A 26,126-nucleotide genomic window follows, 5' to 3' on the forward strand; every position below is an offset into this window, starting at 1 on the left:
GAGTACAAAAACCAAGCATCCAAAGTATTTAAACCAACATACCATCAAGACAAGAAGGAAGTGCAGACTCTTGCACCATGGTCATCTGCACATAACCAGCCAAAGAAAGTGCCTTGATTGTCAATGGAGAAATATTGCACTCATCAAACCTGGGAAACAGAAATAGAAAAACATTACCCATATAACCAATGATGGTAAAAAGAGAAATAGCTACAAATTCCATTCACATGCATTAAACTAATTTTAGCATAGGGCATGCCAACCATGGCGTCATTCCTTTGCAGCAATGATTATGGCCATCCATCACAAACACAAAGTATTGAATATTAAAATCTGAACTTAGTTGGATCCGGCGAAAGATAGAACTTTCATCTTGCAATAGGTCCGTCTAACGATCCAAGTGGATTTTCTAATCTAGAAAATATGAATTTTCTGGATTGAGAAATTTGAAAATTTCAGAAAAAAATTGGTGGTTCTTCAAATTTAGGCTTTGGGTGATGGGTTTTGAAGAATGTCAAAATATGTAAATGTGAGGATGAAAATCTTTTAAGATGTAATGATTTAGATAAAAAAGAAACAGGGTCGGCTTCTAGATCTAAAGATTTTAGGAGAAAAGGAAGAGAATAGGGTTAAAGAAGAGAGTACCTCGAGAAAAGAAAGAAGGAGAGAGAAGTAGAGAATGAGAAATCACTTCCCTGGGCCTTACGCCCTCTTCCAATCACTGGAAGTCGAAGACGAAATCGTCAGAAGCAAAAGCTTTCTTCTTCTTTTTTTTCTTCAAACATAACATAACATTCTTTAGGTTTAGGGTAAAACACCCTTATAAATTCGTAATTACATGAAATTACCAAAATACCCCTACTAAAAAAATTCAAAAAAAAAAAAAAAAAATTGGCACAAAAATTGTGGGCAAACTGTCTCAAAACTTAAATAACTCAAATGTTCATAAACTAAATTCAAATTCAAGATGCCCGATGGGCCCTGATAATAGCGTCGTGAAGGTGGCACAATGAAGGTGGGTCGTGACGATCCAACGGTTCAAATGTCTCCTTCAAGCAACTTACACATGTCATAAACACATGTGTAAGGTCTTCAACCTCTAAAGACCCAACCCGTACCCGTCATCTAACCACATTGACACCGTGTGACGCACGCCTCTTGCATTGATATACTTTGAATGGCCTGGTGTCCACATCAGGAACAAACATGGTTCCATTGTATCAAATTCTGACCATGGATCTAAAATGCATCCACCATTCTCATAACAAGACAACCATGTGATGGTTGCATGCATGCAAGACCTTGAAACTATCCAGGTTCATTATATTAAAAAGATCACTATTTGAAAGATTTCTTTCCTTCATCCTCATGCCACTTCTATTTACACCACATTCACCATTCCTAAAACATAACAAGCACAATAAACGTGCATACGTGCTATATAGTGCATGCATACATGCATGCATGTATCATATATGGCCAAATGATCCCATGGACCACTCCAATTAGGACACCTGGACGGCCCATCATACTTTTCATGACAAATCATGAAAAGGGCATCCCAATGGGATGATTCAAACCATCGATAAGATGGCCTTCCAGATTGCAGCGGTTCCTTTCCAACAAATGGATAGGATGGTTAGAATACATGATAAAAGTGATGTTTTAGAACCCATAAGCAATCCATGATGAGCCCCGGAAAATAAATGTATCAGACTGTTGATTGGACCAACTTTTTATACAAATTATCTTGACCATACATTTCATAGGCTATTGATCAGATGTTTTCAGTTGGTTATGTGATGGAACTAACGGACAGCCCTGGTCGGTTTATCAAACTGTTCAAGCGTCCTGAATATACTGTGGTGGGGTGGACACCATGTGATCATTTTCCTGCATTTATGCATATGAATTCACATCAATCTCAAGCACACAGATTACTCCACACAAAGCAAATAATTTCTCTATCCACATACCTCTTCTGACTAAGAAGTGACTCCTCTTTCTCTTCATTCCTTTTGTGTTCATTCCCAGCTAAATTCCTAAGATTCACCTCATCCCGGATCAACCGAACTTCCTCTGAAAGCACATCCCCTCTTTCATAAGCCTTCGGGGCCCACCTCTTCACCTTCGCATCATACTCCCCCAAAGCAGCGCTACTCATCAACTTCTTCCGGCTAATCCTCCCTTCTGAATTCGGCTCCCCCTTGTCAGTCTTAAACCTCGGCCACCTCGAACTCCCAGCCGCTTGGAAACCAAAATCCCCCTCATCACCACTTGACGAACTCCCTGTCACCCTAAATCCAACCCTCGATCTTGATCTCCTTCCTGCCTCCACCGTGTAATGCCTCCGGCCCGACAGATCAAAATCGTGCTGGCCCGAGACAATCTTGCCCAAATCGAGCGGTGAATCAGCAGATCTGATCATCGGACGAGACCGAGGATTGGGCGGTTTCACTGGGCCATCATCTTCATTCCAGAGATCTTCAGCTCCTTCTTTCATAAACCGATCAGCAAGGGCTTTCACGTGGTCCTTCGGCGTCATCGCGCTGAAACTTTTTGACGCATCTGGGCCGTCGGAAGGAGGATCTGATCTTCCGGCAAGCTTCGCACGAATCTCGGAACGGATTCGAGCTTCGTAAAGTTGTTTCTCGTGTCTGAGGAGCTTCTGCTCCTTTTCCTTGGCTTTCTTCTCGTGGAGGCGTTTCCACTGCCATTTGTTGAGGCCGCCAGGGAAGGTGCGAGGCCCACCGCCCATGCGGCGGATGAAGGAGAAGTTGGAGCGGAGGAGGTTCGAGAAGGTTCTAGAACGTTCTAGGAGGAGGAGTGAAGAAGGAGAAGGCATGGCTAGGGTTTAGGGTTTTGAAGCCAAGACGGGAGTGAGGAAAATGGCACGAGGGGTTTTTTTGAACGAGGAAGAGGGTACGCGAATTGCCTGCGCCCCGCCAACAGAATTTCTGTCGCGGAAGTTACGTGGAGCCCACCGCAATGTAATGTCCATGAGACATCCACTCCCTCCATCAGTTTGGCACGCTCACGTTAAGACGAGAATCCGAAAACGAGACATCCAAAACTGGTGAGCCACGCCACGGGAAGCAGTGATAACGTGTTCGAGATTATTTTAAGGAAATAAATTTGAAAACATAAAAAAATGTGTGTTTGTGTGTGTGTGTGTGTGTGTGTATATATATATATATATATATATATAGAGGCATGCTCACCTGCACACCTACGCACATGTGCCCCTTTGCACACATGTCATGTCATGGGTGTCTAATCCGAACATTCCATGTGATGTGAAATACAGAATCCCATAAAACCCCAAGGGACAAATTTTTACCCTAATGTAAAATTCTGATGGGTTAAGGGAGGAAGCTATTTTCATTTCTCATGGCCCACCAAAGTTTTGGATCAAAGTATAAAAATTGGACTCGGGGGGTTTCACGAGGTGTTGCTTCACATGGACACTTTAGATTTTGGAGTCACATCATGTATGATGAGTTCTCAAAATAGTTCGCACAAGTTCCATGCAAACTGGTGCACAGCTGAGCATTCAGCTACATATATATAAAGCGCGCGCACACACACGAAGAAAACAGTTTCCTCCCTTGATTTTCATTTCTCTTTGCTATGACCTACTAGAATTTTAGATCATGTGAAAATTTGTCCCTTTGTGTTTCATGGGATTCTGTATCACATGGACCATTCGAATTAGACACCCATGACAAGTGTGCAAAGGTGCCCATGTGTGTAGGTGTGCAGGTGAGCATGACTCTACACACACACACCAAGCTGGAGCAAGTATATGATACCATGTCCTTGAGGGCCCGTTTGGTCGGGTGGATTGAAAGGGATTGAATGGTATTTGGGTGGATGGCATGGATTTCTAGGTAATGATGGTGTTGTCAGTGGAATGTCTTGAGATACATGGGATTGCTATATCCCCGGATTGCTATATCCATTCTGTTTGGCACGCCCAACCAATCCCGGGATTTAAACCTTCCCAACCCTTCCAATCCCTCAAACCAATCACAGCTCAGGCAAATTTGAATGGATTAAGGTGGATTGGATGGGATTTAAAGGTAATGATAGTGTTGTCAGTGGATTGTCTTAAGACCCATGGGATTGGGATCAAATCACCGACTCTATTTGGCACACCGCCCAATCCCAGGATTTAACTTCCAATCCCTTCCAATACCATCCAATCCCCTCCAATCCGACCGGCCAAACGGGCCCTGAAGTTTAATTTGCCCTTCTCCAATTGAATTGAGACATTTGATATGAATATAAGTAAATCGCTTCTAAGATACAACAAGCCTTTGTAAGATCCGTGCAGCAATCATGAAAAGACCTCCATAGAAACTTGGTGACATAGTTCATGTCTTGGGCAAACTCGTCGAGTGCTCAAATTCAATGACTCGAAATTCGAGCAACTGAAATCGAATTCTAATTTATTTGGTTTGGACTTGGATGATTGTGGACCGGGAAGGTCCTATTTATATAGCATATGGGGTGTGGACCATTATTAGGTGGTCATTTATGGTTCATAACGTTTGTGAAACATTTCTGACTATCGATACTAAATTTTGATCATTTCAGACCATTAAATCAACGATCTGACCATTGAATTATCACCAGCTAATTGCTTTTAGACTGTTTTGGCTATTAAAGCTACTGGCCATTTTAAAAAATGGTCGATTGTTTCTAATCATTGATCTAAACGATCCGTAAGGTCATGAGAGAGCGACCAATCTGCTACACGATGCGAAGTGCGAAATGCGAAGTGCGCCAACTAACGTCACTACAGCCACACTGCCCATACTCATGCCTAAGCTTGAGCCTAAGCGCGCGCATACGCATTAGAACACAACCCAAGCATATCTCTATCCATTTTCCAAGTAAGAATACTTAATAGCTTATAAACTAAAAGTTTTCTCCCACTCTATCCAATGTGGGATTAAAGAAAATCTTTTCTTTTTGTTTTTTCCTTTGGTTTTTTCAAAAGAATTTTGAAGGAAAAATGAATTTTTTAAATTTTTTGGAAAATCTTTTCTTTTTATTTTAAACAAAAAATCTCAATAATCCCCCACTTGGTTTTTAAATCTAAGAAAATTCTGTCATAAATAAGTGACAACTCTTATGCATAGATAAATATATCTTTACAATTTGAATATTTCCTTAATATAAGTAATTATAGTTTTCTCAAATTTCCTAGTAGCCACAGCTTTAAACTAGTTATTCCTTAATGATAAAGTCAAAGATACCACATAAATAATAGCATCTACATTATATGAGTTCCCTTAGGGCCTGTTTGGCCGAATGAATCCCATGGGATTAGGAGGGATGGGATGGATTTTAAGGTAATGATGGTGGTGACAGTGGATTGGTTTAAAATCCATGGGATTGTTATATCCCGGGACAAGTTCATCGAGTCTGTTTGGCATGCCCGACATATCTCGAGATTTTTCCTTCCAATCCGTCCAACCAAACACGCCCCAGGCATGATTGAACGGGATTAGGAGGGATGAGATCAATTTTAAGGTAATGATGGTGATGTCAGTGGATTGGTTTAAGATCCATGGGTTTACTATATCCCGAGACAAGTTCATCGGGTCTGTTTGGCTCGTTTGGCATATCCCAAGATTTTACCATCCCATCCCTCCTAATCCCTCTTAATCTGCTCGGCCAAACAGGCCCTTATATATACTCGCTTAACACTTTTAATGGTCATGTGCTTATCTTGTTTCATAAATGACTCCGAGAGAAACTCTTACTCTCATGAGAGGCAGTACCACCTCTATATTCACATATGTAACATCCTTCTAGGGTTTCCGTTACTATTTAAAACATATGTTCTTTATATTAGATTTCATTAAGAGTGCCAATACTCAACCCTATATTTGTAATGGCCAGCATTATTCATCCTAGATGAAGTTCTATATGGTCTTAGTATTGAAGCTTTCCACATATCAGTGACTTGTTCTTACCCATTGAACCCAAACCTATAGATTTTCTAATTGGGTTGGGTTTCCATCACTGGTGGAACTTTGGTTGAAGAGTGTCAACCACTTGACTTTAAATGTTGTCCCTACTACTCTTTTTAGAGGTTTAATAAAAGGATCAACTAAGTTATTACTTGAGTTCACACATGAGATCACAATGACTCCATCTTGAATCAACTGTATTACATAATCATGTCTCAAAGTTATGTATTTGGACTTTTCATTATATGTGCGGTTGTAGGCTCTTGCCAGAGTGGCTTCACAATGAAGTGAGACAACCGGTATAGGCTTCGCACAGAACGGGATTTCTAACAAAAGATCTCTAAGCCACTCAGTCTCATTGCCAGTTGTAGCCAAGGATATGAACTTAAGACTCAATCGTCGAGTGTGTTATGCAAGTTTGTTTCTTGAAATCTCAAGAAATAATTGCACCTCCTAAGGTGAATATCTACTTTGTTATGGGCTTGTTGTCACATGTACTCGATATCTAATTGGCATCGGTATATCTTTCCAATACAGTCGAAAACTATGAGTAAAATAGCCCCAGTTCTTTGGTTTCCTTTAGGTAAATAAGAACTCTACTAATAGCTTTCTAGTGTTCTACACTATGATTACTAGTAAATCCACTTAATTTACTCACAACATATACTATATCTGGTCTTGTGCATTGCATAGCATACATAAGACTCCCTATAATACTAGCATATTCTAGTTGTGCAACTGCTCTTCTATCATTTTCTTTTAACTTTATACTTGGATCAAATTGAGTTTTTATATCTTTGATTTTCAATTGGTTAAACTTGTTTGATATTTTCTCCAATGTAATGAGATTAACACATCGCATAACCCCCACTATGTTTTTAAATTTTGATACCTAGTATGATATTCACTTATCCAAGATCCTTCATTTTAAAAATAGAGGATAGAAACCTCTTAGTTTCAGTTACACCTTCCATTTGTTGCTGATAATTAACATGTTATCAATATATAAACATATCATCACTGTATAATCATTACAAATTTAAAAGTATATGATTGTTAAATTTCATAATCTTAAAAGGAACACAAGCACTTATGAAGATACTCTTCGACAACTCATGAAGAATTGTTAAAAACTCGATCAAGCATCTCAAGGAAAACTTAGAACTGTTAAAGACTTGATCAAGCACATCAAGGAAGTCTCAACATCTCAAGCTGTAAAAGTACATGGTTCGAAGATGAGAACACTTTGTATGAGTTAAACATCAAGTGGTATAACCTTCGATTGACCATACGTTAAGTGTATTTCACATTGCGTCATAATGAATATAATTCTAAATAAAATGCACTCAAGTTAGGCCAGCCCAACACCTGGTTCGGCCAGCCTAACTACCTTCGGCTAACCCAACATAATTCGGGCAAGTTTATAGATTGATAAAGATTTTCCATGGCAAGTTCGACCAGCCTAGCCTTGGGTTCGGCCAGTCGAACATGTCCGCTCAACCAGCACGAAGGATTTCGGTTAAGTTTCCAGCGTGTAAAGAGTTTGGATCTCAGGGGGATTCGGGCATCCAAACCATGTATTCCGCCAACCGAACTAAGGGTTCGACCAACCAAATTTTGGCTTGGCCCAGCCGAATTTTTGAAAAATCTTATCCCGCGAAATTCGAGTGTCATTGGAACGCAATTGTTGAAATTCAGCCAGCTGAACCGACAATCTGGCTAGCCGAATTTCCAAATCCTTTGGCTATAAATAGAGGCTTCTCATTCATTTACAATACGAAAATTTGTGAGAAACCTCCTCAAAGTAAGAGAGAAAGTCAGGCCTTCCTCAAGCTATTTGTACGGTAATTCTAATATTCTATTAGTTTATTTTATTATCTTTCTCAAGTTAGTTTTAATCGTTTTTAAGAGAGTTATTTAAACTCTACTTGAGATTTAGAGAATAAAATTTACAGCAATTAGGGTTTTGTTTATAAATATTGAAAACACATTAGATCCTTATATTCTTTTTGAGTTGAATACATATACGACTTCATCAATCTCACAAGAAAGAAGATCACTGCAATCAAGCTACAGTTACGTCTTCGACTTGCCATTTGAAGATAAGTATTGTTTTATTTTCATTTCAATTTGGGTTTTTCTGAGATAGCTTAGAAATCCCAGCTGGTTGTTTTGTGGTGATCTCGTGAAAATCACAAAGTGGATTTTGTTGTGATAGCCCGTGAAAAGCGAAAATTATGAGGATAGTAATTTTGAGAGTGGAGTAAGTGTAGGTTTAAGCACCGAACTACTATAACTCCTTTGTGCATTATGGTGAATGTTTAATTCTTTATATGCTTTCCTTGTGATTGATTATCTCTTGCTAAGTTTGGTATTTTGATCTCAAAGACGTCGTGAAGTAAGATTGTCCTGCCTAAATCTTTTAAGTGAAGGTTGTCCTACAAACTATTTGGAATCAAGATATTAATACTCTAAGTAATTGAGAGTATTTGTTTTAATATTTCATATTATATCGAAATATTTTGTATTGTCCTATTCACTCCCCCTCTAGGACTTCTATAGCTCGTCCTTTCAGTATATACATTTATCAGCTATGTTATATATGAAACCGAGAGATAGCACCTTTGAATCAAACTTTTCATGTCACTGTTTGAGTGCTTGTTTTAATTCGTAAAAAGATTTAATGAGTCTACATACTTTACTCTCATTTCCTGGCAGAACAAGCCCTTCTAGTTGCTCCATGTATACTTTCTCATCGAGGTCACCATTCAGGAATGTTGTCTTCACATCCATTTGATGAATATGAAAATGATGTATAGATGTTAAGCATTAAATAAAATCTTAATCGATGTTATTCTTCCACTGGCGAATATGTATCAAAATAATCGATTCATTCTTTCTGACAGAATCTATTAGCAACTAACCTAGCCTTAAAGGTTTGAATTGTACCATCAGTGTGGTATTTCTTTTTCAATACTCACACCTTATAGGTTTAGAACCTACAGGTAAATCTACCAATTCTCACATTTGATTTAACACAATAGAGTATATCTCATCATTAATGACCTTTTTCCAAAAAGTGGAGTCTCTTGAAGCCATAGCTTCATGAAAGGATTTAGGTTCATATTCTACAGTCAAAGCCATATGTATTTTCCTAATGACCTTCTCTCTATTACCCTCAACTAGATGAAATGAGAGATGTTGATAGTCTATCTGATTAGAATCAAGACTATTCTCTACCCATGCTCTTTAGCTCCTACATGGTTCATTGGGAGTTTCAACTTCTTGTCGAGTTCCCTCTATCATTTTACTAGAAGATAGGATCTCGGTATCCTTTATCTTTATGGATAGGGAATTCTCAAAGAACTCTGCATTTTTAGATTTTATGATAACATTAAATTCTAACTCCAGGAGTTATAAACTTCACTGTTTTGTGCATACTCTACAAAGAATGCACCTCTCGGTCTCAACTTTATTCTTTTAGGGTCATGAGTTATGCAATACGCGAGACACCCCCATACTTTAAGATATCTTAGATTTGGTTTTCTTCCTTTCCATACCTCATATGGAGATGTCTTAGTTTTCTTAGATGAGATCCTATTTAGGACATGGTATGCTACTAATAGTGCTTCTCCTCATAAGTTTAATGACAACTTTGCTTGTATTAGTATTGAGTTTATTGTAATGACCCAGAAAATTTTGTGCCAAGACCCGAGTACTACCTCTATTTCTCCTTAGTAGCTTTTTGGGGTAATTAGCGCTTATCTCAATTGCTTGTGAAATTTGCATCAATCATTTTAAATTTGATCTGCATGACTCAAAACTTTTAGATTAGCTAGCGCTATGTTACTCTGAAATCTGGGATCCATCGCTAAATCCAGTTGTTCTTAGGAATTTTTGGAAGTTCTGGATCGGACCTGGACCGCGCGTCGAAAGTCCGATAGTGATGATCTTAGGCTGTTGCGGTCACCATGTTGGACTTGACCATCACCTCAAAAATCAAGTCCATGTGATGTTCTGGGTCGATTTGATTGAGTCCGGAGTGAAGAGTGTGAGAACGGTTGGAAAGTAAATGTGATTTTATGAAATCTTAGTCGTGTCACTTGCGCGATGATTTTAAGCAATCTGACCGTTGGATTCTGACCCAATTTCACCCTCTGATCAGGGAAGGTGGCCCAGGCATGTTCTTGTGCTTGTGGACCTGATCGAGATTCGGTGACCGTTGAATTGTGTGTGGTCCGCCACGACTGATCTAAAGATCCGATTGGTACGAAAACTTAGCCTGACCAAGATCCATGGTCGGTGAGCTTAAGTCCGACCTTTCGTGGTAATAGGCTCACCGGAAGTGCCTCGTTGGATAGAGAGAGGCCGGTTTTGGTTATACCCTAAGTACACCTTGGCCTTGGAGTTATTTTCATCAATATTAGGCCTATTTATAGACCTTAAAACCCTAGCTCTCTTTTCCATACGAATTTCCTAACCCTAGCTAAGAAAGAGAGAGGAAAAAGAGAGAGAAAGTGAGAGAGAAGTTGGTGAATCATCTTAGATTCTTTCTTGTTCTCCTTCATCCTTTAACCTTCTCTTTGGAATCGTTATTCCGGCGATTCTGAGTTCATCCTTGGGTAAGTTAACCTAACCCTAATTTGTGTTAGAGCTTAGAATAGTCTTTGTGTTGTTGTAACTCATTTCTATTCTTGCCTTAGGTTATCTTGTCGCCGTTGACGAAGACATATCGTCTGAAATCAGTTCGGTGTTCTTTTCTGGCTTAAGGTGCGGACTTTAATCATATAGGTTATGGTTTTCAAGGCTTTCAATGCCAGTGAATGGTTTATTCTTGTTGTGGATGAGATTTCACATGCCAAATGTTATGTTTACTTTGCGTTCCTGATATGCATGTGTTACATTGAGATTTGTGTATTCTATGTGTATGTATAAAGTACCGTATGCGTATAAAATATGAACATGTGATTGCCATGATTATTTGTCGTGTACTTATGCTAGATGTATGTGCGATGACTCCTTGGTAAGAGGAATTGTCCAAATGTGTGTATTTCAATATACGTCATGCATGTTGAACTATGTATTCTAAGTGTTTGTAGAAATGTCTGAATGATCTAAAGTGTAATATATTATACTATTTGTGGGCGTTGAGAAGCGATTCTCAACTCTCCCACTAGTGTGTATGATTTCCTTCATGCAAGTTACATTCCTTGTTGTTTAATTTCAAGTCTTACTTATGCTTAAATCCATGTTAAGTTGATATTCTTCAGATGCTTACATACCATATGATTTGAGTTGTTGTTCCATTACTATTCTAAATTGTTGATATCAATACCTATTATAGTGGAATGTGTTTGGGACTATGAATAGTCCAGGAAATCGGTAATCGGCCTTAAGTTTGTGGTTGAGGTTGCTTTCGCCACGTAGGACGTGATTAGACGAACCCGAGTCATATTAGAGTTGTCGGCAGTGGTTTGGCCACGCGGAGTGTTTGCGCACTCTATGTCGTTCAACCCAACGTGCGCTCATGCTAGTCGCGTTCGTCAAGTAACCCGATTGTCCGATGTATGTTCACCATGTATAGACGCTATTGTTTGAATCTAGGGTACCGAACTTACCACTGAAATCCTATTAACCTTGGTACCTTGATCCGCTAAGACTCATGAGCCGGACATGGTGGTATGGGACACCGTGGTCGAGCTGTTGGCCTACGCTGGGGTAACGAGCCTCCCCGTAGTGACCAGTGAGCAACCAAACTCGTGAGCCGATTATGGTGGTATGGGATACTATATTCATGCTGTCGGCCTACATTGATTGGTGACGAGCCCTTTGTAGTGACCTCGAGCATGCCTGGATACCGCATTGAGGTGACGAGCCTTAGTATAGTAACGAAGGTATGATAGGCGTGCATTGATTGGTGACGAGCCCTTTGCAACGACCTGAAAACATATGATCGTATGAGATTGTCTAGGACTGATGACCCTAGATTGGATCACTATTTGGATGGTGATATGAGGAAGGTACCTTAGCTTCCCAATCCTGCTGTATGAAAAGGACTAAAAACAACTTGGTAATCATGTTCATGCACCGCATTTGCATGTGCTTTGTAGATGTGGCGCACTTTGAGGCGATGTCATGCGTAACGTAAGGTGAAGACGCTGAGGGTGTACGCGTGAGGACACGCATCATTCTGCATACATCCTTGCATTAATAAGAGTACTTAGGACATGTTTAATTGTTCCAATGAGTTGATCACTCACTCCCACGTTCTGGGGCGGTGTTTAAACACCCACCAGACTCTGTCTTAGTTGCTGATGTTGCAGATGTTGATGCAACCTTTGAGGCAGAGCCGGAGATCGAGGATGATGAGGCTGCTTTCTCTTTTATGCAGTTTTCAGACGGGTTCTGGTGAGCCTAGTTCTGATGCGCGGGATGCTGGGATTTCTTTTGGGAATTAAATGATGTAATTTGATACTTGTAATTTTGATAGTAACACTTGAAATACGACCCGGTATGTATATGTACTTCAGAGATTTACACATGTACACATATATTTCTTTAAGTCTTCCGCTTGCGTTCTTCACTTATCCCTGAATTATATTTGCTATTTGGCTTAATCTATTCCATGTTTTATGTACTAATACAGACAACATAGATCCATCATTAAATATGTTGCATAAGTGATGTTTTGGAACTCGGGAGCTGAGTTATGCTCGACCCCCAAATTTCACAGTGTTACATTTACCATTTCAACTAAAGTTCAATTTTTTTTCTTGGCAATACCATCTTACTGTAGTGTGTAGGGTGTTGTGCAGTAGTGTACTATGTTATGTTCTTCACAAAGCTAGAAAAATCATTAGAGAAGTATTCTCCTCATTGGTCACTACGAAAAACATTTATCTTCCTATCTAATTGATTTTCTATTTTTGACTTAAAGACCTTAAATACATTAAATGCCTCATCTTTAGATTTTAACAGGTACACATACACATATCTTAAACAATCATATATGAATGTTATGAAGTACATTTTTTTCTCCTCGAGTAAAAATGTCATTAAGCTCGCATATGTCAATATGCACTAGGTTTAACATTTGAGACAACCTCTCAACACTAGGGAATAGTTTCTTAATCATTTTAAACCGTATACATTCTTCAATTTTATCATTCTTATTTTCAATGTATGAGATTAAGTCATTCTTAGCCATGAGTCTTATGGTACTATAGCCTATATATGTTAATCTACCATGCCATAAGGTTATAGTCTCAACCATATAAGTAGAATAATTCTTTTCATTCAAAGAAAACTTAATCATCCCATTACATATATATCCATTTCCCATAAGTTTTCATTTTTGAAAAATATTAACTTGTCAGATTCATACACAAACCTGATCCCAAGTTTACCTAAAAGATCCCCTATAACTAAGCTCCTCCTTATGTTTGGGAAGTGCAACATGTTGGTCAAGATTACATTCTTTCTAGAGGTAAATACCAGTTGTACGATTCCTTTGTCGACAACCTTTGACCAACCTTCGTTTTCTATTTGAACATCCTGACTGTTGGTCACATCCTCATAGGTATGTATCATACCACCAACCGAGGACTTTCTCTTAAACTATATTAACTTCCGTGACCATTAATACAATGTCATTGTCTACTACATTAACATCTTTCTTAGGCTTCTTGCGGTCACTATAGATTTGGACAAAGTGTTTGGTCATCTCACAAACATAACAAGGACCCTTGGATTTGCCATTCTTTTTTTGTTTTGGGTCTTCTTGAATTTCCCTTGATTTTTGTTGGGTTTTAGGGATTCATTCTCCTTAAAGTTATTGGTTTGGGATGGTTTTTTTACAACATTCACCCTGGACGAGGATGCAAGATTGGTGTTGTCTCTTTTATATTGGTTGTAAGACTCTTTCTCAATTCGAAGATGTTTTTGGATTTGTTCCAAGGTAGTGGACTCTTCTAATTTATGCAATAGCTTTTTCCTGTAGTTTTTTCCAGCTTGGAGGCAGTTTGACTCTAATAGCTCTGACTTAGAAAGATTTAGGTAGGTTTATTTTTAAGGACTTTATTTTGTTTACAATCAACTGTAACTTATGAATTGAAGACAGTAAAGGCTTATTATCTACCATCATGAAATCAAAATACCTTGCAATTAAAAAATTATGTGTTTATTTATCTTCAACCTTGTACTTATATTCCAACGCACTCCAGATTTTCTTTTGTTGAAGTTGTTACTATGTACAGGTTGTATAGATGATCAGACAGAGCGTTCAGAATGTGATCGTGACACACCAGTTCATCTTCTTATCATTTGGCTATGGCAGCAATCCGTTATGGAGTGTCATTATCGGTCGCCACTGGTAGTGGTTGTAGGTTGGGATCCAAAATGTAAAAATATCTTCAAGGTGGTAAGAAGAAATTTTAACTTATCTTGCCATCAGGTGAAGCTTGTACCGTAAAAAAGGTCTAGCCTTATTAGGTCCCTGTTCATCAGTTTAACTGATACAACACTTTCAATATCCATGAATTAAGCTTTAAGATTGTTGGAGATTATTTCATAGAAATAATTTTAGAAACAAAAAATTAAAAAACTACTCGAAGTTGAAGTATGTAAATAAACGTTGTCCTTAAAGCTTAATTTGCTCTCTCCCGTTGAATTGAGAACGTTGATAGGGTTACAAGCGAATCGCTTCTAGGATACGACAGGCCTTCATAAGGTCTTGTGTGTAGCAATCATGATGGGACCTCTACAGGAACTCGTTAATATAATTCACGTCTCTGGCAGACTCGTTGAGTGCTCAAATTCAGTGACTCGAAATTCAAGTAACTCAGCTTATTTATGAGTTATCTTTAAAAAAATGATTTGTAGAGCTCAGATTAGATTTTGATCTGTTTGGTTGGACTTGTATGATTTTGGACCTAGAGGGTCCTATTTATATAGCATCTGGGGTGTGGATTGTTGCTAGGTGGTCATTAATAGTTCAGAATGTTCGTGAAACATTTTTGACCATTGACACTAAATTCTGAATGTTTCATACCATTAGATCAATGATCTGACCATTGGATCATCATTGGCCGTCCATTTTCGGACTGTTGTTGCTATTAAGGCTACTAGTCATTCACGATGTGCATGTGCAAAATGTAAAGTGCGCCAACTAGCGCCACTACAACCACACTACTCGAGCTTGAGACCGTTTGTGTGTGTGTTCCAATGCTACGAGCATCTCTATCTCCATTTTCCAAGTAAGATTACTCAACACTCAATAGCTTATACACCAAAAGTTTTCTCCCACTTTATCCGATGTGAGACTAAAGAAAACCCTTTTTCTTTGATCTTTTCAAAAGTATTTTAAAGGGAAAAAATGAAAATTTTAAAAAAATTGAAAATATTTCCTTTTTATTTTTAAACTAAAAATCTCAACCAAACGAAATGACCACTATTGAAACCTTTTTAGAGCCCACCATGATGTGTATATACCATCCAAATGGTTAATGAGAGGTTATTCCTGCTGAGATGAACTAAAAACACAAATACTATCTTTATCCAAAATTTCTGTGTCTCCTATGAAATTTCCAATGATGGACATTCAATCTCCAATGTTTTGTGTGGCCTAGCCCACTTGAGTTTTGGATATGCCTCAATTTTTGTCACATCTCTTGTTGTGAGCTTGCTGACCTGATGAACAGAGTGGGTTTCTAGTTGATATCATAGTAGGCCCCACAAAGCTTCCTCTGCAGGAACTTCCAGTTAGCGAGGCACACGAAATTCGTGGAAGCGGATTGGATAGTGTACCACACACCACCGACCTGGCTGGTGTGGGTACGTGTCGTGCGAAGATGAGTGTTGACGCTCCTCGAGCTACGAGTTGTACAAAACGATTTAAAGGATATCAAAGCTACATGGGGCCCACAATGATGTATTTATTAAATCCACACCATTCATCAATTTTTCGAGATCATTTTAGAGCACAAGCCCAAAAATGAGTCATATCCAATGCTCAAGTGGACCACACCACAAATAGTAGTGAGACAATGATTCTCACCATAAAAACATTCATAGGGCCCACCATAACATTTATTTTCCATCCAATCTATTCATAAGGTCACACGGACCTGGGTGAAGAGGAAAAAAAATCATATTGATCCAAAACATCTGTGACCCCAATAGGGTTTTCATGGTAGACGTTCAATCCCCAACTGCTTTTTAGAGTGTGGTCTAGGGGTGTACATCGAGTCGAACCGAGTCAAGCTAGCCTTAACTCGACTCAGCTCGACCACTAGCTGACCTCAACTTGAACTCGGCTAGGCTCGGTCCTTGAGCCTAACTGGCTAGCTCGGCTCGGTTTAGTTAGCAGCGTGGGCCAGTTCGAGCCGAGTTCGAGCCAAGATCAAGCTGAGTTTGCCTATGCATCATTTTCACAAACACTTGACTGCACCTTCAAAATCTCACTGTATTTAAGATAGCAGCAGTGGTTTTACATGTATTTTATCAAACACCTTCTAAGAAACATAAAAATCAAGAAAAAAGGGTACTTGTTTCATATACATACCTTCCTTGACACCAGCCACACTTCGTTAGGTCATTTCATCAAACACTTGGTGAGCAACATCAATATTAAAGTAACCGAGTCACCGAATTGGTTCGATCCAAGTTTGATTTGAGCTGGGTTCAATCCGAGTCGAGTCGAGCTGGGGCTAGCTCGAACTCGGCTCGAACTCATTTTCAAGCTCAAAAAATCAGCTCGACTCAGCTCTAACTCAGCTTCGAACCGAGTCGAATCGAGCTTTTTAGAGTTGAGTCGAGCGAGCTAACCGAGCTAGCTCGGTTCGTGTACACCTCTAGTGTGGTCCAATTGATCTTTAGATCTATCTTATTTTTTAGCTAAAGTCTTACGACGAGCTTGCCAAATGGACAGACAGTTTAGAAATAACACATACCTCATAATGGGACCCACAAAACTTGGTGACTTCAACACACTAGCCAGGTCGGTGGTGTGTGATACACTAGCCAATCCGCTTGGTGATGATGAAGAATCTCTTGATGTTTCTAAATCTCTTCTGACCATCCTTCTTGAAGCATTTCTAATACTTCAACCAACCCATCTTATTCTTGTCCATATCCTACCTGAAACATATAGGCAACCCATCCCTACTATAGCCCTTCTCGATACTAGTGCATCCGCTTCTCTTCTCAATCCTAAACTCATCCTTCCTGCCATATGGAAACCTTAAATCCAAGCTTTTTGCGTTGTCGATGGGAAAACATTCCACCTCCCAAATTACCCGCACCATTTCCTTTAACTCTTTCCTCACCTCAAAGTCCACCATAAATTTCTATCCTCCAACCTTAACGACAAAGACCTCATCATTGGGTTCGACATTCTCCATTAGCTCTACAATGCGCGATGGACTCCCTATGGCCTTGTCCATAAACAAGTTACCTTACCCTGGTCTTCCATCCCCATCCTTTACCATCTTCAATCTTCCCTAGAAGAGGTTAAACAGAAACTCATGATAGACTGTTGCTCAAACTCTCATGTTGCATTCAAGCATCCTCATCCCCTCTGGCATTCTTCTAAGATCTTCATACAATTACTTTTCAAGAGGAATGAAGATGCAAATCCCACAAAAGCATCTTATACAAGAATGTCGCTAGAGCACCTCCATCCGGCTCATGCAGAAATTGTTGAATTGTTGGCCCAAGAACTTACTGAACCCACTGCCTCTCAGTGGGCTTCCTAAGCATTATATGTTAACAAACGAGTAGAGCAAGCTCGAGGAAAATTCAGATTGGTTATCAACTACCAGCCTCTCAATGCCTTCCTTGCTAATGATAAGTTTCCAATCCCTCATAGATCATCTTTGTTTCAATAGCTTTCTAATACTCACATTTTTTTTCAAAAATTGATCTTAAAGCAGGATTTCAGCAACTTGGTATCCATCTAGAAGATCGACACATGACTGCTTTCACAATTCCTAATGCACATTATCAATGAACCGTCCTTCCCTTCGGCCTAAAGATTACTCTTAGTGTCTTCTAGAAAGCCATCATCCAGATCTTTCAGTAGATCTTGACAAATGCACTTGTTTACATTGTTGACATTTTTCTATTTTCAGACTCCGTTGATGCCCACATTCAACTACTCCATCAGTTTTATTAGCTTGTCTAAAAATATGACATTATCCTCTCTCAGAGGAAGATGATTTTGTGCACTGATACCATTGAGTATCTTCGCATGAAGCTCTCACAGGGAAAGTATTAGCTGCAGTCCCATATTGGAGAACATTTGCTTCAGTTCCCAGATAAGCTTACCAATCGTAAGTAAATTGAGAAATTCACAGGTATTTTAAACTATGTCTCTAACTTCATTCCCCATCTTGATCAACATCGTAGCCTTCTTTTCAAACAACTCAAGAAAGAAGCTCCCCCATGGACACAGAAGCAGACAGAAATAGTTAAATACATTAAGACTCAAGACGCCAATCTGTCACCATTGCACATACTAAGCCCCGCCAGCCTTTTAGTCTTGCAAACTGATGCTAGTGATTTTTATTGGGGAGTTGCTATCACGCCTTAGACTCCGTAACCGGACTCACAAGGAACCTGATAGCTTGTTCTGGCCGCAACAGCCTCCGTAGTACCCCATTCTTAGCTCCTGAAGTAGGTTTCAATCTTGGGATCTTAGAAGGAGGATTTTTATAAATCATATATTCATTCCAATCAGAGCATACCCAATATCATAGTAAGTAAATCTAAAAAATAACAAAGGAACACACAGCAAAATCTACTATGAATTTGAACTTTTCAAGTACAAGGCTGAAAAGAAATACATAAGGTAACAGAAGAAAGAAGGAAAGATTTGTAACACTGGGGTCCTCGGCTCAACTCCTATCCAAGCTCCACCGCTACGACATTGACCTAGGATCTCCTGCACGCATCAATCATGCATAAGCTTATAGAAAGTTTAGAGGGTGGTGAAAGTGTGTGATAATGGTGTGCAGAAGAATAATAGGGGATGCAGAAGGGAAACATGATCAATGCCAATATCACTAGCCTTACCAAGGCTAAGCCATGAATGTAGGAAGCTATACCAAGGCTATGCAATGCAATAAGGCTTATACAGCCAATACTAATGCAATGCGAAGTAATGCCAATGCTCATAACCAGTCCACATATCCAATACAGTTCCATCATAAGGAATATCACTGGGGTCTAATGCACTATAGGATGATTGTCGCTTTGCAGACCCGCATAGTCAAACAAGAGTAGGAGACCTCACTACCCGCCTATGGACAACCAATCACCAGCAAGGCTGGACGGTAGCAGACCCATTCATGAGCTGGTCAAACTCAGCCTAGCAATGTGCTCCCACTCAGGCGGATAAGGCCACATCCCATCCCAACCGACTACACGACAGTGGGAGATGCGGCCTAACGGTATAAGGCACTCGGGCGCTCATGTTTCCACTCAGTCACAACGCTGGGGCATATCCTTGGTACCATGGAAGTTTAGGGGCTTTCATCCAAAGGCATCCTATGCACCCTAATGCTTAAGAAGAATATTTTCGGTGTCCACATACGGCCATCTATGAATATACTTGTGGAGGCAAGGCCCTGGTGAAACAAGGGTGATCATATCTATGAAATGTGGTGCCAGATGCATGAGTCACGCATATTAATCATGCCCTAGCTCCAAGCACTCAATGTACATAAGAGGGGAACTCCATCCCTCTATCATATCAACCCAATGACCACGCATAAATGAAATCCAAACACACCATGATGAATATGGGTCATGAGGGTGCGCCATACGGCGATGATGACTTAGAACATACTCCTCATTCCCAATGAGGGAATCAAGTCTTGGTACTTAGACAATTAATTTAAGGAACAATCCTCTAGTGGGGGCCCAATACTTTGGGGTAGCCAGCAAAGCTAAGGAGGGCAATATATAAGCCCAAAGGAATAAGAGGTCCTAACGAGGGCCTATGGTGGGCCTTAAACCACCCATAGCAACCCATGGGCCTACCTTAGGGCCACCAAGGAGGGCATCTAACCTCAACTGGGTCTCAAAAGGTAGCCCGCCACTACTCGAATATGAAACAAGGCCCAAGGCCTAAGCAATCCATGGCCTAATAGGCTATACACCAAGCCCAACACATAGGCAATATGGTGGGCCCTCAAGCAAGGTTTGGGCCCAACCATAAAGGTCATAAACCCACATATTGTGGTGGGCCTAATGGGTAGCCCGATAATCTAACCATAAAGGGAATCCTTATACTTATTTTAAGTGAGTTGGGCCTCACAATTTGGCTCAAGTACAATGGTTATTTTGGTGGGCAACCAAGGGCCCAACTACTTGCATATTATGACCTACAAACCCATCACAATAAGTAGTAAATATAGGCCTAAAGATCAAGGTGCCTATCTAGAAAGTTCCAGGACAAATGGGCCTAGAAAATCCAACAAATAGCTATGAACATTAATCAAATAAAAACCCAACTAGGGTGGGCCTCAAGTGTGGACTAATTAAGCCCAAAGGCACATTAGGAAAATGGCAAGATATGTGCATATAACATCCTTAAATCTGGTGGGCCATGCTACCCTAAAACATGTCATTAAGGGCAGCCAGTTTGGGCCTATTGCCGGAATTCTAGCCCACCTGTTTTCTGGGCCTGCTGGAGTCCAACAATAAAAAAAATTAATTTATAAAATTATAATTTATTGGTGACCCATACACATCACTGTGGGCCCCACTAGATGAATGGAGTGCATAAAACACATGCATCAAGTGGACCAATGCTGCTAGACTGGACGTCCAGCAGTAGCCCGATGGGCAAGGCGTCCTAGCTTGGATGGTCCTATGGGCCTAGGATGCCAATCCCCAAAATATATCAAAGTGGGCTCCACATGTGGATGTCCCACAGGGAGGCGGGCCACGTCCCATGTGGACCACATCATGGATGAATGGCGTGGATACAAAACACATCAAGGTGGGCCTAAAATAGGGTGGACGGCCAGCCCATGCTGGACATCCCAGCCTTGTGTGTCCAGCCTAGTGGGCCGGTCTAACCCTTCCCGAAGATCGCTTAGGGGTCTGTTGGCCCCAAAATTTGGTAAGTAGGTCGTATTATGGGTGGGCCACCCCCTGGAAAAATTTTAGATTTTATTGAATTAGGAAAGTATTTATTTGAATTAAAAGAAAACTGCCTGCCCAAAAATTTGGTTAGTGCAGAATTAAGGCTGACCCTGATCTTAGCTTTCAATGGTGTGGAATGAAGGCCTCTAAAAATTGGGAAAAAATGGTTTTTACATCCCATCATATGTATACCATAGGGTGGGGTCCACAAAAGTGGCCCACCAATGCAAAAGTTATTTTATAATCAAAGATTTTCAAACTGACATATTGCTGGAACAGTCCAGAAAATTCAGATTGTCCACCTCACTTGGGCCACACCTTTGAGACCTCAATCAAGGTCGGATGGGGCTGAAATTTGGGGGACATCAAGATGGGATCCCCACATTTCAGAAAAGTATATTTGATGTGTAAGTAAAGTCCCCTAAACAGTCCCAAAATCTGGTCCGAAATCAACCAGAAATTGTCCAGAGAATTCTAGACAGCAATATACACTTGGATTAAATTAAATGCATGAGTTAATTAAAAAGGGGATTACCCCAAAACTAGGTGCTATGTTCCACCCTAAGGGGGCCCCACAAATGTCCAAATAAAATCCAAGGTTACCTCACTTGCATGCATCAATTAAAGTCAGCAAATGGAACACCCAAACCATGGTGTAGGGAGGTATGGGCATCCCACCCTAGCTGGGCCTTCTAGACAATCCGAGCCCACCAAGTGGGCCACACTCATCATCATCAGAAAATAGAAGGAAAGAGAAAGAAGAGGAAGAACAACCTGGCCATAGGAAGAAGGCTCCGCTACTATTGAGCCTTCCCCTACACAATCACGCTCACGCATTTCATTCACATTCATATTACATCATGGATCTTCATCATGCATGATCTATATTTAAGATGAATGGTTGGGATGCCATCGCAACCATGATGTAAGGGTCTAGATGACCCATCATGCTATGAAATTAGGAGAAACCTCCATGATGGGGTCCATCAAGGAGAAACCCCATGCATGGAACATGTATGCATAAGATGGGTCAAATGGCCACATCTAAGGGATCGTGTAGGATCTCCACCATTGATTGGTGGGTCATACACATCCCAAATGAGAGAAGGAGGAGATCTACACTTATGAATAGAAATTACATAAAATAGGGGAACACCCACCTTGGATCTCCACCAAAACTATGTCTTCTAGCTCCTAGTGCTCCAAGGAAGGTAGATTGATGGTTGAGATGGTTCTTTAATGGAGGGATGAGGAGGAAATAAGGGGAGAAGGTGCTGGAATAGTAAGGGCTGGTGGGGACGTCCCACCCTTCTCTAGCAAGGAGAAAGAAAATGAGAAAGAGGGAAAATGAGAAGAAGAGAAGAGAGAGGGAGAGGTGTAGGTATGAGATGATTATAAGTGGTATGGGGAAGTGAAAAATCTGATTTTCTCTAAAAATGAGGTGCTTGGGATAGAGAACTCCATGATGAGCTAGCAAAAAGAAAGCCTAATGAAGGCTATAGGCTAGGGGGTGGGTAGTGGTTGGTGTATTGGTGGTGTGTGTTGGAACTTGTGCATAAGGAGGAAGACATCTAGAAAAAATGTGTGCACCACTCCTAGGTGGGCCACATGATCATGATCAAGGGCTAGAAAATGAGATGCACACAACTTATGATCTACACATCGGATGGACGCATAAGACGCGGAGTCAGAACTGCAACGACGATGCGAATAAGATGGCATAGGTTTCGGCTCGACCCGAGTCGGGTCTACATAACCAGACTTAAGGAAGACCGCAAACACTATCCGGGGGTCGCGGGTCATCGGGATTCGACTGGTAGGACTACGAGACCAAGAGAAACGAAATGCACACACATACACACACATGCACTTTGGTCGGGTCTTACAACCCTCCCCACCAACAAAGAAATTTTGTCTTCAAAATTGACCAAATTCAGGACAAAATGCAAGGCAGAATACCACCATCATATAATAGCCATCAAAGAGAAGGCAATATAAAAAATCATACATTAATTAATCATTAAACAAATGGGGATAACAGTTTCTAATCTCGGCCTCGTGTTCCCAAGACGCCTCGGCCTCCGAATGATGCCCCACTGCACCTTCACCAAGGGAATGACCTTGGTCCTGAGAACTTGCTCCTTCCAATCAAGGATACGAATCGGCTACTCGATGTAGGAAGCATCCTCACGGACCTCAAGGGGCTGCCAATCTATCACTGGAATGATGCCTGAACCACACTTCCGCAACATAGAAACATGGAACATATCGTGGATCGTAGACAACTCAGAAGGTAAGGCAAGCCTATAGGCCACAACGCCTACGCGCTCGGTAATCTCAAAAGGTCTAATGAATCTCGGGGTAAGGTTGCCCTTCACACCAAATCGAACCACACCTTTCATAGTTGAGACCTTGAGATATACCATGTCCCCAACTATAAACTCGAGGGGTCGATGCTGACGATCAATAAAACTCTTCTGTCGAGCTGTGCGCATCCTCTGCCTGATAACATCAATAATCTCCGATGTTTGCAGCACAAGCTCAGGACCTAGGAGATGATTCTCTCCAACCTCGGTCCAGTAGCTAGGAGATCTACATGGTCTACCATAGAGTGCGTCAAAAGGAGCCATGCTGATAGTCGCCTGATAGCTATTGTTGTACACAAATTCGGTGAGGCACAAATGCTCATCCCAACTGCCTGCAAAGCCAATCACACAAGCTCTGAGCATATCCTCAAGGATCTGGTTGACCCTCTCGATCTACCCATCCGTCTGCGGATGATAGGCGGTGCTGAGATGCAAAGTGGTCCCCACCGCCTGCTGAAAACTCCTCCAAAACTGAGACATAAATCTAGAGTCTCGATTAGAAACGATCGAAATTGGGATACTATGCAGTCTCACTATCTCCTCAATGAAGATCCTCGCCAACCGGTCCATAGTTCAGGAAGCACGCATCAAAATAAAATGTGCTGACTTCGTCAAATGATCAACGACAACCCAGATGGTGTCATGACCGCGTTGAGTCCTTGGCAAACCTGTGATGAAATTTATCGGCACATGCTCCCATTTCCACACTCGAATGCTCAACGACTGTAAGGGACCAGGGGGTCTCTAGTGATCGGCCTTGACACGCTGAAAAGTGTTACACTCAGCCACGAAGCTAATAATCTTGCATTTCATCTCCGACTAAAAATACTGCCTTCTCATATCTCTATACATCTTCGTGGAGCCTGGGTGAATAGTAAGTCTCGATCGGTGTGCCTCAGTCATCAGATCACGACGTAACTCTGGCACGTTCGGGACATACAATCGGCCTCTGAAGCGTTATCCACCATCGGAACTAATCTTCAAGTCTGATTGCTCCACGGATGCCGCCTCTGCTCGATACTCCTGAAATGACTCGTCCGTCTGCTGAGCCTCGATCACCCTAGCAATCAAAGAGGGTTGAATCGACAAGCTTGAAAGTTGAACCATGAAAGACTGCAGACCAAACTCAAAGTCAAACTTTGAAACATCCTCGAGCATTTGCTACTGTCTGAAAGTGTTATATTGATAAACACTAAGTATTGTCAAATTTTTGTGTGACAAACCAATTCAAGTTTGTATCTTGCTTTGTTCAAGCATGTGCATCTGTTCACTTTGAATCTTCGACGTTCATTTTATTCGTGCTGAATCTATCTTGCCGATATCTACGATGAACTTATCGAGATCTTCAAACTGGAAGAAAGTGAAGACTTTTATATATTGAGTGAAGACAGAGTTTTCAAGAACATTGCGGTTCAAGATCTGGAACCAGAAAAGTCCAAGAACTCAAGACCTAGTTGAAGATTATGTTTGGTATGTCGAGTTCAAGCTTTGAAGATCGCAAGAATTAAAGCTACTGAAGTGATCGATAGATTAAGTGTTCATATGTTCTATCTCACAAGTAAGGTATGATTGACCTAGATTGACCTTAGATCATGATTAGATCATTTCATACTTTCGGTCGGTCATTGTGGTCATTTTATAAGTGTAAAATTCTATTCTTTCGATAGCCCTACCACTGGCTTGACTAGTCCTAGTATTTTCTCGACCAGTCCAGGATTTATTATGAATTTTTAGAATTTTTCTGTTGGTCTACGACCAGTCTTGGAAACTGCTCGACCAGTCGTGTGAATGGTGCTCGACTCATTTTTCAGCGAGTAATCTGGACTCACATGACCAGTCGTGTGGTGTTCACAACCAGTCGAGTAGGCCACTCGACCAGTCGTGGGCCCCACAAGGCTAGTCGTGCAGCTAAAAAATCTTATCGCGTTAGAATTTTTGAAAATCTGTTTAGATAAGGCCAATCGTAGCTAACCAAAGGCTAGTCGTGTGAACGGATTTTTCACCTATAAATAGTGCTCAAATTTTAGAGTTTTCTATTTAATTCTTATCATTCGTAAGCAATCACTCTGAGATAATTTTGAGTACCTTCAAAGCTATTTTGTGCATATTTAAGTTTCTTTAAAGTAGCTCTTATTTTTTATTTTGATTCTCTATTCCATTCTCATTTTGAAAAGGGATATTTGATTTACCATTCCTTGAGATCAAAATCAATATAAAGCCCTTGCTAATTTAATTAAAAATCATCTAGACTTAGAACCTTATACACTTGTGAGACTGAACGTTGAATATCTACGTTGTCATCAAGTTGATTCTACCGGGTTGCTTCAAAATCATCATACAGATAAGTTTTAGCTTTTTCTATAATTCAATTTATTTCTGATTTATAATATTGTTCCAAAAAATCTCTATTTTGATTTTGTCTGAGGTGATCCAGAAAATCTCAGAGTGAGGGGTTTTTTGAATTGTGGGAGCCCATTTAAAAGCACAATTGTGTAGGTTTTAGGTGAACCTTGAAAAACCTAATTTGATTAGTGAACGCTAATATCATGAGGTCGTGGATATTAGGAGTGGAGTAGTTATGTGGCTATTTATTAACAGTTGGTGTACACACAAGCGAACCACTATA

The 26,126-nt window shown here is 40.4% G+C and overlaps 1 protein-coding gene across 1 annotated transcript in view; it reads right to left on the reverse strand.

Annotated features, from left to right (window-relative positions):
- Nucleotides 1–2,994, reverse strand: part of LOC131251354 (probable DEAD-box ATP-dependent RNA helicase 48) — a 37,915-nt gene extending 34,921 nt beyond the window's left edge. The window contains exons 1-2 of the mRNA XM_058252038.1: nucleotides 1,977–2,994; nucleotides 43–149 (exon numbers count right to left, since the gene is read on the reverse strand). Of these exons, the coding sequence (XP_058108021.1) occupies nucleotides 43–149; nucleotides 1,977–2,845 (976 nt within the window). The 5' untranslated portion in view covers nucleotides 2,846–2,994. The remainder of the gene's footprint in view (nucleotides 1–42; nucleotides 150–1,976) is intronic.
- Nucleotides 2,995–26,126: the final 23,132 nt, after the last annotated feature.

This window comes from Magnolia sinica, chromosome 7 (assembly GCF_029962835.1).
Source record: "Magnolia sinica isolate HGM2019 chromosome 7, MsV1, whole genome shotgun sequence".
Taxonomy (NCBI): Eukaryota; Viridiplantae; Streptophyta; class Magnoliopsida; order Magnoliales; family Magnoliaceae; genus Magnolia; species Magnolia sinica.